At 50.1% G+C, this 12,018-nt stretch overlaps 1 protein-coding gene across 1 annotated transcript; it reads left to right on the top strand.

The window, feature by feature from the left end:
* The first annotated feature begins 5,081 nt into the window (after window positions 1-5,081).
* LOC128903545 (olfactory receptor 49-like) lies at window positions 5,082-5,999 on the top strand. Its single transcript, XM_054187560.1, has one exon. It carries the CDS (start codon window positions 5,139-5,141, stop codon window positions 5,997-5,999), a length of 861 nt encoding a protein of 286 aa, XP_054043535.1. The 5' UTR covers window positions 5,082-5,138.
* The last annotated feature ends 6,019 nt before the right edge of the window (window positions 6,000-12,018 follow it).

Here is a 12,018-nt window from a genome sequence, read left to right as displayed (position 1 = left end):
TCACAGTATCATAGAATTGTCTAGGTTGGAAGGGACCTTTCAGATCAGCAAGTCCAACCATCAACCTAACACTGACAAAAACCATCACTGATCCATGTCGCTAAGCACTACGTTGACCCGTCGAATTTGAAATACCTCCAGGGATGGGGATTCCACCACTTCCCTGGGCAGCCTGTTCCAATATTTGATAACCCTTTCAGTGTAAAAATTTTTCTTAATGTCCAGTCTAAACTTCCCCTGGCGCAACTTGAGGCCATTTCCTCTTGTCCTATCGCTTGTTAGTTGGGAGAAGAGACCAACCCCCACCTCTCTACACTCTCCTTTCAGGGAGTTGCAGAGAGCAAGAAGGTCTCCCCTCAGCCTCCTTTTCTCCACGCTGAACACCCCCATTTCCCTCAGACGCTCCTCACAGGACTTGTGCTCCAGACCCCTCGCCAGCTCCCTTGCACTTCTCTGGACCCGCTCCAGCCCCACAATGTCTTTCTTGTAGTGAGGGGCCTAAAACTGGACACAGCACTCCAGGTGGGACCTCACCAGCGCCCAGCACAGGGGGACGATCACTTCCATGGTCCAACTCATCACACTGTTCCTGGTAAAGGCCAGGATGCTGTTGGCCTTCTTGGCCACCTGGGCACACTGCTGGCTCGTAGTCAGCCGGCTGTTGACCAACACCCCCAGGTCCTTTTTTGCCGGGCAGTTTTCAAGCCACTCCTCCCCAGGCCTGTAGTGCTGCACGGCGTTGTTGTGACCTTAGTAGAGGACCTGGCGCTTGGCCCTGTTGAACCTCATACCATTGGCCTCGACCCATCGGTCCGTAAGCCTGTGCAGATCCCTCTGCAGAGCCTTCCGACCCTCAAGCAGGTCGACACTCCCTCCCAACTTGGTGTCGTCTGCGAACTTACTGAGGGTTCACTCGTTCCATTCATCCAGATAATTGATAAAGACATTAAAGAGAATGGGCCCCAGCACCGAGCCCTGGGGAACACCACTTGTGACCAGCTGCCAACTGGATGGAACTCCATTCACCACCACTCTTTGGGGCCCACCTTCCAGCCAGTTTTTCACCTGATGAATCGTTCCCCCGTCCAAGCCATGAGCAGCCAGTTTCTCCAGGAGAATATCATGGGAAACAGTATTTCCCACATTTGAGCCCAAACAATTTCAATTCGCACTGCCTCCCTCTCGCCTCTGACACTGGGTATTGTGTGACACAACTGTCCTGGCTCTCCAGGCACGATGGGCAACAGTTTGATGCCTCAGCCGGAGCTTTTCCTCTTGCTGGAAATGGGAGTGCGGCAGGGTCAAGCCAAGAGGCCCAAGAAACCCAGCTTCCCACAGGGACAACTGATGAAAACATCCCATAGGCTGTGGGACATTCTCTTCACTGACAGAAAATTTGTCAGTTCAGAATATACAGATGTGCCCATTTTTCCTCCCTTTTTTTAACTTGGCTTTTCTGGATTTGATCTTTTACGCCACTTTGAAACTGTTTGAAAAACTAGCTCAGCGTGTGTTTGGTGCTTCTCTCTAACCCAAACGAATATGCAGCACTAAAGTGGGTTTCCCTACATGGAGCAGCTTTGCACAATGTCTGCTCCAAGAGGGGAAATATCTCAGACTGCAGCCGGAAATGGGTGAAGGTGTGGAGGATAAATGTGTTGCTTCTGACACTATTTGACATGCATACAATACAAAAAGGCAGGGAAGGCTAACCACCATGAAAGAAACAGGAAAACTGCCCATCAATGAAGCTCAGCAGAAGGAGGATGGAGCCGTACGTAACATGAGGTGATATCATTGGGATCAGCACCTAGAGAAGACTTCTGTAGGGAAGACTTTCACCTGCTCTAGGTGACCCTGCTCTGGCAGGGGGGTTGGACTAGACGATCTCCCGAGGTCCCTTCCAAGCCTTATCATTCGGTGATTCTGTGAGTTTTCAAATTCCTCAGAAAGAGGACAGTGCTGTAACCCAGCTGCAGCACTGTGTTAATGCAGAACTGGCTATTGAAAATCCAGTATTTCATTCACTTGGGCTCTTGGCTTTGGCATCTTTTCACTTTGACTCCACTCCTGACACCTCTCTCATGAACCCCATAAGAATGGAAGACTAAAGGAGAATTAGGCTCAGAGCTGGCTCCTTAGGGCGTTTGGCGTGTTAATGAGCCCTCTGGTGCCGAGCTCCTGCACTGCAGATCCTGAAAGACTGAGCAAGCCCCCGGAGAAGTAAAAGTCAGAAGCAAACCTCCAGGTTTCTGGGGGTGTTAGCAGGCCCTGCTGATCTCCGCCTCTGAAGAGACCGAGGAGGGAATGAGCAGACAAAGTTCGTGTCCCTGGGGGCTGGTGAAGCAGGAAAGGATGTCAGAGACACTTGCTACAGGAAGAAATTTAAACATGGAAGTCATTGCGAAAGCCCTTGATTTGCTTCCCCAAGCAGGATGGCCAAGGCCTGACCCCCATCCTTTGGGGAGGGAGCTCCTTTCCCTCTTGGAATGCTCAGGGCTCTGTGTAATGTGTGAGTGTGTGAAGCCGGGTACTGGTCAGCAGGAGGACCCTTTGCAGGCTCTGTGGTGGGTGGGTGAGGAGGCAACGAGGTGCTGGAGCTTTAAGGAGCGAGTGCCTTCTCATGGGTCTCAGTGGAAGAGGCAGAAGCCTACTCAGGTCTGTTGGGGCGTCAAGGCCCAAAGCCATGCCCACCGCAGCTAAGCTGTCCCATGCCTGTGCCAGGTTCTTTAGCTCCAAAAAAAAAGCTGTGGAGTTCTGTGGATTTTCCAATTCCTGTGGGTGTCCCCTCCCAACCTATTTGCTTTCTTCCAAAAGCGTTGTCAATGCTCATTTATCCCCCAAGATTTGCAAGCCCCAGACATGCTAGAATCCTCTATTTAGCTCCACAACCCAGCGCTGAAGTGCGTATCCTCCTCATTCTGCTGCCTCACAGTGAAAATTCAACCTCGGACATTTCAGCATGACACCCCTTGCTATTTCAGGTCCTTCTCCGGCCTTTCACACGCTCATTGCTATGCACACACTGCTCTTTCCCTGCATGCCCGTGTCTCTCACAAACCCTTCCTCTTCCCCTGCCGAGATGGGACTTCAAGAGGTTTGTGCATCCTCCACGCCCATGGTCTGAACTCACAGTCGTCTCAGGGAAGCTGTGTCCGACTGCGGCCAGTGTTGTCCTGCCAGCTCAGGGTCTGAGTTCCATTTGAGCCCAAACCATTCCAGTTCCCGCTGCCTCCCTCTTCCCTCTGACACTGGCTACTGTGTGACACAACTGCTGTACAACTCCAGGCAGGATGGGCCAGAGAGTTTAATTAGCAAATTGGGACCTTTCCCCTTGCTGGAAATGTGAACTTGGCTCTCAATATTTACGTATTGAACTGCTTTGCCACTTTGAAACTGCCTCTCCAAAAAACTAGCCCAGTGTGTTTTTTTCTGTGTTTGTTTTTGTTCATTTGAACCCAAATGAACATGCAGCACTGAAATGAAATTCCATAGCATGGAAAGTGGGTTTCATAGAATCATAGAATCATAAGGTTGGAAGGGACCTCTGGAGATCATCTAGTCCAACCCGCCTGCCAGAGCAGGGTCACCCAGAGCAGGTTGCACAGGAACGCATCGAGGTGGGTTTGGAATGTCTCCAGAGTTGGAGACTTTACCACCTTTCTGGACAGCCTGTCCACAGGCTCTGCCGCCCTCAAAGTCAAGAAGTTCCTCCTTATGTTTAGCTGGAACTTCCTATGCTCAAGTTTGTGCCCATTACCTCTTGTCCTGTCCCCGGGCACCACTGAAAAGAGCCTGGCCCCATCCTCCTTACGCACACCCTTTAATTATTTATAAGTGTTGATAAGGTCCCCCCTCAGCCGTCTTTTTTCCAGACTGAAGAGACCCAAATCCCTCAGCCTTTCTTCATAAGAGAGGTGTTCGAGTCCCCTCAGCATCTTGGTAGCCCTTTGCTGTCCCCTCTCCAGCAGTTCCCTGTCCCTCTTGAACCGGGGAGCCCAGAACTGGACACAGTACTCCAGGTGTGGCCTCACCAAGGCAGAGTAGAGGGGGAGGATGACCTCCCACCACCTGCTGGCCACACTCTTCTTGATGCAGCCCAGGATGCCATTGGCCTTCTTGGGCACCAGGGCGCATTGCTGGCTCATGGTCATCCTGTTGTCCACCAGGACTCCCAGGTCTCTTTCCACAGAGCTGCTCTCCAGCAGGTCAGCCCCTAACCTGTCCTGGTGCATGGGGTTATTCCTCCCCAGGTGCAGCACCCTACACTTGCCCTCATTGAATCTCATAAGGTTCCTCTCTGCCCAACTCTCCAGCCTGTCCAGGTCTCTCTGGATGGTGGCACAGCCTTCCGGTGTGTCAGCCACCCCCCCCAGCTTTGTGTCATCGGCAAACTTGCTGAGGGTGCACGCTATCCCCTCATCCAGGTCATTGATGAATATATTGAAGAGGACTGGAGCCAGTACTGACCCCTGGGGAACACCACTCATCACTGACCTCCAACTAGACCCTGTGCCCCTAATCATGACCCTCTGAGCTCTGTCTTTCAACCAGTTATCTGTCCACCTTACTGTCCATTCATCAAGCTCACTCTTCCTAAGCTTCCCTATGAGGATGCAGTGGGAGACCGTGTTGAACGCCTTACTCAAGTCAAGGTAGACCACATCTACCTCCCTCCCCTCATCTATCCATCCAGTCATGCCATCATAGAAGGCTTTCAGATTAGTCACACATGATTTCCCCTTGGTCAACCCATGTTGAGTACTTCTGATAGCTTTCTTTTCCTCCACATGCCTTGAGATGACGCCCAGAACGAGCTGTTCCATCATCTTTCCAGGGATGGAGGTGACGCTGACTGGCTTGTAGTTCCCCGGCTCCTCCTTCTTGCCTTTTGTTAAAACTGGAGGGACATTGGCTTTCCTCCAGTTCTCAGGCACCTCGCCTGTTCTCCAGGACCTTTCAAAGATGATGGAGAGCGGCCCAGCAATGCCTTCCCCCAGCTCCTTCAGCACTCTCGGGTGCATCCCATCGGGGCCCATGGACTTGTGAATATCTAATTGATCTAATTAGATTAGATTGATCAAAGACTACAGCTATTTCTCTCTCTGGTCCTTCTGCTCATATACCTGACGACAGTGATGGGGAACGCAACCATCATTTTCCTTCTATGCGTGGGTCACCACCTGCAAACCCCCCTGTACTTTCTCATCAGCAATCTGTCCTTCCTGGAAATCTGGTTTACATCCTCCACAAGCACTAAATTGCTTGTGATCCTGGGTTCTGGTAGGAGAACAATCTCACTAAGCAGCTGCTTTGCCCAATCCTATTTCTGTTTTGCCCCGGGCACTACAGAGTTTGTTCTACTTGTTGTCCTGTCCTTTGACCGCTACGTTGCCATCTGCCAGCGTTTGCGTTATGCTGCCATCATGAAGCCTCAGCTCTGCATCCACCTGGTTGTTGCTGCTTGGGTCATGGGCACCACACTCTTGAGTTACTGCCTGGTCCTCCTCTACAAGCTGACTTTCTGGGGCTCAAACAAGATCCACCATTTGTTTTGCGACAGCTCCCCCTTGTTCAAATTGTCCTGCTCTGACACCAGCCTGCTTGGGAAAATGGACTCTATTTTATTATCATTTGTCATGCTGGGTTCCTTATGTTTAACTCCGGCATTTTACACAGGCATCCTTTTCTGTATTCTACACCTTCCAGGAGCCTCTGGGAGGAAAAAAGCTTTCACTACATGTTCTTCCCATCTCACCACCTTGGCCATTGCCTATGCGCGCTGCATTGCTCTCTATGTGCATCCTTCAGAACACGTTTCCTCGCAGGCAAACGGAATGGTAGCTTTGCTAAACACTGTCCTGTACCCATTCTTAAATCCATTCATCTACAGTCTTAGAAACAAGACCGTGATACTGGCCCGGAATGAAGCCATTGCCCGTGCAACAATAAAGCTTTTCGCCTTATCACGATGCATTTCTGGACAGCAATTCCCATGATCTGCTATCAAATGTTAATGCCCTGCCCATCTGCTCCCAGACCCATCACAGGAGAACTGCCTGGAACCCATCTCCAGAAACCAAGAAGAGCACAAAGGCACAGTGGCAGATGGGAACCCAAATTACAGGCTCCTGAGGAATGAACACCTTGTCCCACTTATTATGGGAAGTTTAGGGGAGGACATGACCAGTGCAGTCTGTCCTGTCTCCTCATTAAACTTCTAACTCTTTTCCGTGTCAGTGAATCTTCTGTGTGAACGCGTGAGCACGGTGGTGTGAGTGCAGCAGCCGGAGCAGGACCAGGAGGTCAGACAGCCCGTATGCCAATAGTGCCAGAACCAGAGAGACTGGAGTGACTGGACTTAAGAGTTCATGTGCGTGTGTGTGCGTGTGACTGGGGTGGTCTGTACCAGCATCTGGAATGGAGCTGTGGCTGCAACTGGGTAGGCTGGTATCCAGGGGCTGAGTTTCCAAGCAGAGCTTCTGGAGGGATCCACCCTCTACAGGTGTATATATAGAATAGAATAGAATAGAATAGAATAGAATAGAATAGAATAGAATCGTTCAGTTGGAAGGGACCTACAATGATCATTTAGTCCAAATACCTGAGCACTTCAGGGCTGACCAAAAGAAAAATCATGTTATTTAGGGCATTGTCCAAACACGTTTTAAACACCGATGGGCCTCTTAAACACTTAAACACAAGGCGTCGACCGCCTCTCGTAGGAAGCCTGTTCCAGTGTTTGACCACCCTTTTGGGAAAGAATTGCTGCCTTCTGTCCAGTCTAAACCTCTCCTGACAAAGCGTCCCGTGCGTCCTATCACTGGGTATGAGGAAGAAGAGCTCAGCACCTCCCTCTCTACTTCCCCTCCTCAGGACCCTGTAGAGAGCAATGAGGTCGCCCCTCAGCCTTCTTTTCTCTAAACTGAACAAACCCAGAGTCCTCAGCCGCTCCTCACAGGACATGCCTTCCAGCCCTTTCCCCAGCTTTGTTGCCCTCCTCTGGACACATTTGGGTACCTTCACAGCCTTCTTACATTGTGGGGCCCAGAACTGCACACAGTGCTCAAGGTTGAGGTCGCATCAGCGCTGAATACAGTGGGATAACCACCAGCTGCTTATGCTGTGTGTGACGCACCCCAGGATGCAGTTTGCCCCCGTGGCTGCCAGGGCACACTGCTGACTCCCATCGAGCCTGCTGTCGACCAGCGCCCCCAGATCCCTCTCTGCAGGGCTGCTTTCTAGCCACTCCTCTGCCAGTCTGTATTGTGTCCAGCATTATTTCATCCCAGGTGCAGAATGCAGCCTTTGTTCTTGTTTAACATGGTGGGAGTTACCTCCTTTGGGTCATGGATACAGGTGCTAAAATGAACAGGGCCCAGGAGAGCTTCCTGTGCTGCGCCATAGTCCCCCAGTATGTCCCAGTGGCCTCCAGGTAGGGTATGAGCCCTTCACCATTGCTCTCCCAGCCTCATCATCCAACTGGTGTTTTACCATCCGTTTGTCTGCCCTTCCAGACTGTACTGTCCTCACTTGAGTACAAGAGAGATCATGTCAAAAATCTTGCTGAAGTTGAAGTGAACGACATCCACTCTTCTCCCCTCCTGCATAAAGGATGTTACTCGCTCCTTGAAAGTCCAGGCTTGCTGCTTTTGGACATGGTCTTTTCTTTTAGGTGCCCAGAAATATCACCCAAGAGATATCGATGGTTTGCTCCTCACCAAACTGAGCTGGTACAGCCTGTAGTTCCCGGGGTTGCCCTTTTGGTTTCTTTCAGAGTTGGGTGCAACATTGGCTTGTCGTCTCTCACGAGAGACCTCTACCAAGCCCATGACATGTCAAAAAGGATATTCCACAGAAATCTCAATCTTCCCCTGTAACTTCATTACCACTATTCTGCCTGTTATACGATGTACTTAATTTCTCTATTCTTTCATATGTTTTCACCTGTCCTGATACAATGACCACTTCTAAAGTCATCTTTTCTGGTGCAGACTCTCTAGACAAAGGCCTTTTCAGTTATACTCCCGTTTTCTCCTTCTCTTACTCTTTGTTCATTCAGGTCCCTGTCAGTCATCCAGCTGCTGCTTCGAGCTTCATGTAGTTAAAAGTTTCCCTGTCGTTCAGTCTAATTAGCTCCTGCGGCCAACTCTTTATACCTATCTGTTTGTACCTGTTTCTCATAAGATTATCCCTCGTAGAAAAGCAACCTCATTAGAGGCAGCTTGTACTTGGCATATGGCTGCAGAGGGTGTTTTGGTGTTTATCAAACATGATTATTCTTTATTTTTCTTTGCTTGCAAAGAGGAAAAATCCTTCTGTGCCTGGGTGCAGCCGGGTCTCTAGGGAGATCGGGTGGGAGCTGGTGCAATGGAGCTGTAACATCCAGCTGCAGAGATCAGTGGAGAAGTCTGATGGAAGGAAAAGTGATGTAAATCCCAGCTGGCCAATGAGAGAGATGGTGGGGTTGTGGGGGTGAGGAGCAAGGATGTCCATACAGTGTCACCTCAAGGGACTGCTTTTCCTAGCCATCCAGACCTCCTGAGGAGACCCTCTGGATCAATATCAATTGCAGAAGACTTCCATCATCCCTTCTCTAAACTGAAAAATAAATTTAAAATAGTAATAGTAATCAAAAAATTATTAGGTTCTCTTTGAAATCTTCCTTCTTAACTACACTATGAAAAAAACCCCAATTAGCTGTAGAAGTATTGAAGACTTGAAGGAAATTGAAGGAAGAGAGATAGCTCGTTAGGGCTTTCTGTACTTTAATGAGCCCCGTGGTGGATTTAGCTCTGAGGCCATGAACCTCAGATACTGAGAGAAGATTGAAAAAACTGCTCAAGATTCAGAAGCAAAACTCAAAGTACCTGGAAGCATTAATGGGCCCCACTGAGGGCCACTACTGACAAAGTCTCCCCAGGGACTCCTTAGAGGAGATAGCTGGAGGCTGTGATTGCAGGAAGGCAAAGGCACAGCGCAGGTGGCTGCAATGAAGAGAAAACTGTTCCTTTGTTTGATGAAGCAGCAAGGCCAAACCTGACCCTCAGGCCCTGGGAAGGCAGATCCTGCCCCTCAGGTGTGGCTCAGGGCTCTTCCTGGGGGCAGTGGGGTGTGAGGGTGAGCAAGACCAAGTGTAGGGAAACTGTGCAACACCTAAAGGCTCCCATCGAGCCTGCTGTCGACCAGCGCCCCCAGATCCCTCTCTGCAGGGCTGCTTTTCTAGGAAAAGATCAGGGCTGTTTGCAGCCCCGCACCTGAGTAACTATGCCTGGAGTGGGACAAGAAAGTCCCAGATCATCTGACGGGATTTTCTGGTTGACTTCTGAGGTCACCAGGAACCTGACTGATTTCCCTCCCCTCATGTAGGAAAGATGGTGGACTGAAACACAGAATCGTTCATGCCGGAAGGAAGGTGAGGAGATCTCTAGACCACCCTCCTGCTCACAGCAGGGCCAGCTGTCGGGTCAGACCAGGTTGCTCAGGGCTTCCTTCATTTTGGGCTTGAAAAGCTCCAAAGGCGGAGATGACACAAGCTCTCTGGGAAATCTTCTCCAGTGATTGCCTGTCTTGACAGAGAGAAAGGTTTGCCCATTTGTTTCAGCTGATGCCATTGGCCTTCATCCTCCCATCACCCACAATAGTGAAGAGCCTGCATGCTTTTTCATGGTGACAGCCAAGAAGATGTGGGAAGGCTGATATTAAGTCTCCCCAAAGCCTTCTCTTCTCCAGGCTTTGTATCTTTGCAGCAAAGGTGGCCAAAGGCTTTCTGGGCTGCGCTAGGAAGAGCACTGCCAGCAGGTCGGTGGAGGTGATCCTTCCTCTCTGCTCAGCCCTGCTACAATTTGTCTTGCTCATTTCCCTCGGTGTTTTCTACCTGACTACCTTCACTTAGAGGTAGCCGTAGGGCTTCAGGTTACTGGTTGTAAATAGGGTAAAGGCCTCTCATGAATGTTTTCACAGTCAGTGTCACAGAAGTCTAAACATCATCTGAACAGGTCTTACCTCTTCAAACCTTCCATCCCCTACTGTTCTGTGATGCTGTGATTCTTTGATTCCACTGTCATTGCCCAGAGGGGCTACCACAGATGTAGACTGCTCCAGTGCAGGTATTTATATTTAGGCAGATCAATGATGTTGTTGCATTCATGTTTTTTTGTTGTTGTATATGCTGCTGCTGTTAGTGAAATCACACAAACACTTGAAGGACAATGGCAGGGTTACCACCTTGGTGGCCCTCCAGTGAGATGGTTCCTGTTTGCCCTTGTCTCACTGTCACTGGGCAGGGTGTGGTGTAAAAGGTGCTGAGCAGAGCAGGATAATCACTTCTCCTGGCTGTGCTCCTGCTCATACGGCCTCAGATGCTGTTGGCCGCCTTTGCTGCTGGCTCTTGTTTAGCCTGATAAAACTCAAGGAGCCCCAGAGCCATTTCCACAGAGCTGCTGCCCAGCCACACAAAATGATCCAAAGTGGATCAGAGCAGCCCTGCTCTGACATCAGCCTGGTCTCTCAACATCCTTGGATTCATCCCATCTGGTCCAATGGACGACCAAAGGTTGACCTTACCTATGTAGCCCCTGACTTGATCTGCAGCCACTGCTGGATTTTGCGTGTGGGGTTCTGCCTCTTAGGCACATGGAACTGGGAGACCTTGCTGGTGAAGATGCAGGGCAAGAGTACCTCGTACCTATCTACACCTACTCTTTGCAAATTCAGCCATGACCACACATTATCTTTCTTTATTGTTTCACTGTTCCTGAAGGAATAGGAACTTGAGGCCCTTCAAGTCCCTCGCAAGTGTCAACTCTACGGGAGTTCTGGCTTTTCTAAAACCAACCATATTCCTCAATTCCTCCTTTGCTTTCATCCTTGCAGCCACCTTTTGAATGCTTCCTATTTTCTATGGAGCTTCTCCATGAGTGTCTTGTTTCCCCCAGCTCTTCTTCTGATAGCTCTGCTTGTTGTCCTGACGATGGTATGACCACACTCTGGTACGTGAAAGACACTGTCCTTGCAGACCACTGTACTGCAGACCCTCTGCTGCCCTTCTGTGCTGCTCACACAGGCTCCCCACAAAAAAGTCACAAGACCAGGCCAAAGTCTGCTCCTCTGAGCTCTGTCATCTGCATTCTTCTATTATGCTTCTCCTTGGGAGGTGAGACCCCACTATTTCACAGTCGCGACACCCAAGGCTAGCACTGGTTTTCACATGAAATAACAACTTTCCAGTAGTTGAAAATGTCCATGGTATCGACATCCTTTGATTCAGGCACACTGTGATAATCATTGGCATGCCCAAAACTGGACAGAAAAGAAGCCTCACGAAGTTCAGCAAAGGTAAAAGCAAGCCCTGGACACAGGGAGAAATAGTCCCCTGCACCAGTACAGGCTGGGGGCTGAGTGACTGAGAGCTTCTCAACACTTTGGCAGAGCAGTACCTTTGGTGTTCTGGTAGAGCAGCAGCTGACCGAGAGCCAGCAGTGTGCCCTTGCAGCGAAGCAGGCCCACAGCCTCCTGGGCTGCGTTAGGAAGAGCGGTGCCAGCAGGTCGTGGGAAGTGATCCTTCCTCTCTACTCAACACTGGTGACACACTTCTGTGGTGGTCAATAATTTACATTTACTTCCTTAACTGTTCCTCAAGAAGTAACTCCCCGTCCTTGTGCCCTTGAAGTCCAGGGGAGCTCTGGCTTTTCTAAAACCTCCCTTATTTCTAAATTCCTCCTTTGTTTTAATCCTTCCTCAGCCTCTCATATGCTTCCTTTTCCTATGGAGCTTTCCCAAGGTGAGACCCCACTATTTCCCAGGTGAGACCCCACAAGTTCATGGTCACGACAGCCAAGGTTGACACTGGTTTTGACATCCATGTCCAGCTCTTCCTTCTTTGAGAGTACAAGATGCAGATGGGTATCACCATTGTAGACCAACCTGGCAGCTGTGCCTTGACCAAGACCTTCCAGGACCCTCCAGGACTCTTTGCATGCTGCTGTGGTCCCTTTCCACTGAATGCCAGGACAATTA

This window comes from Rissa tridactyla, unplaced genomic scaffold (assembly GCF_028500815.1).
Source record: "Rissa tridactyla isolate bRisTri1 unplaced genomic scaffold, bRisTri1.patW.cur.20221130 scaffold_47, whole genome shotgun sequence".
Classification (NCBI taxonomy): Eukaryota; Metazoa; Chordata; class Aves; order Charadriiformes; family Laridae; genus Rissa; species Rissa tridactyla.
The sequence above is the reverse complement of the archived record's forward strand: the minus strand, read 5'-3'. Positions and strand labels throughout refer to the sequence as shown.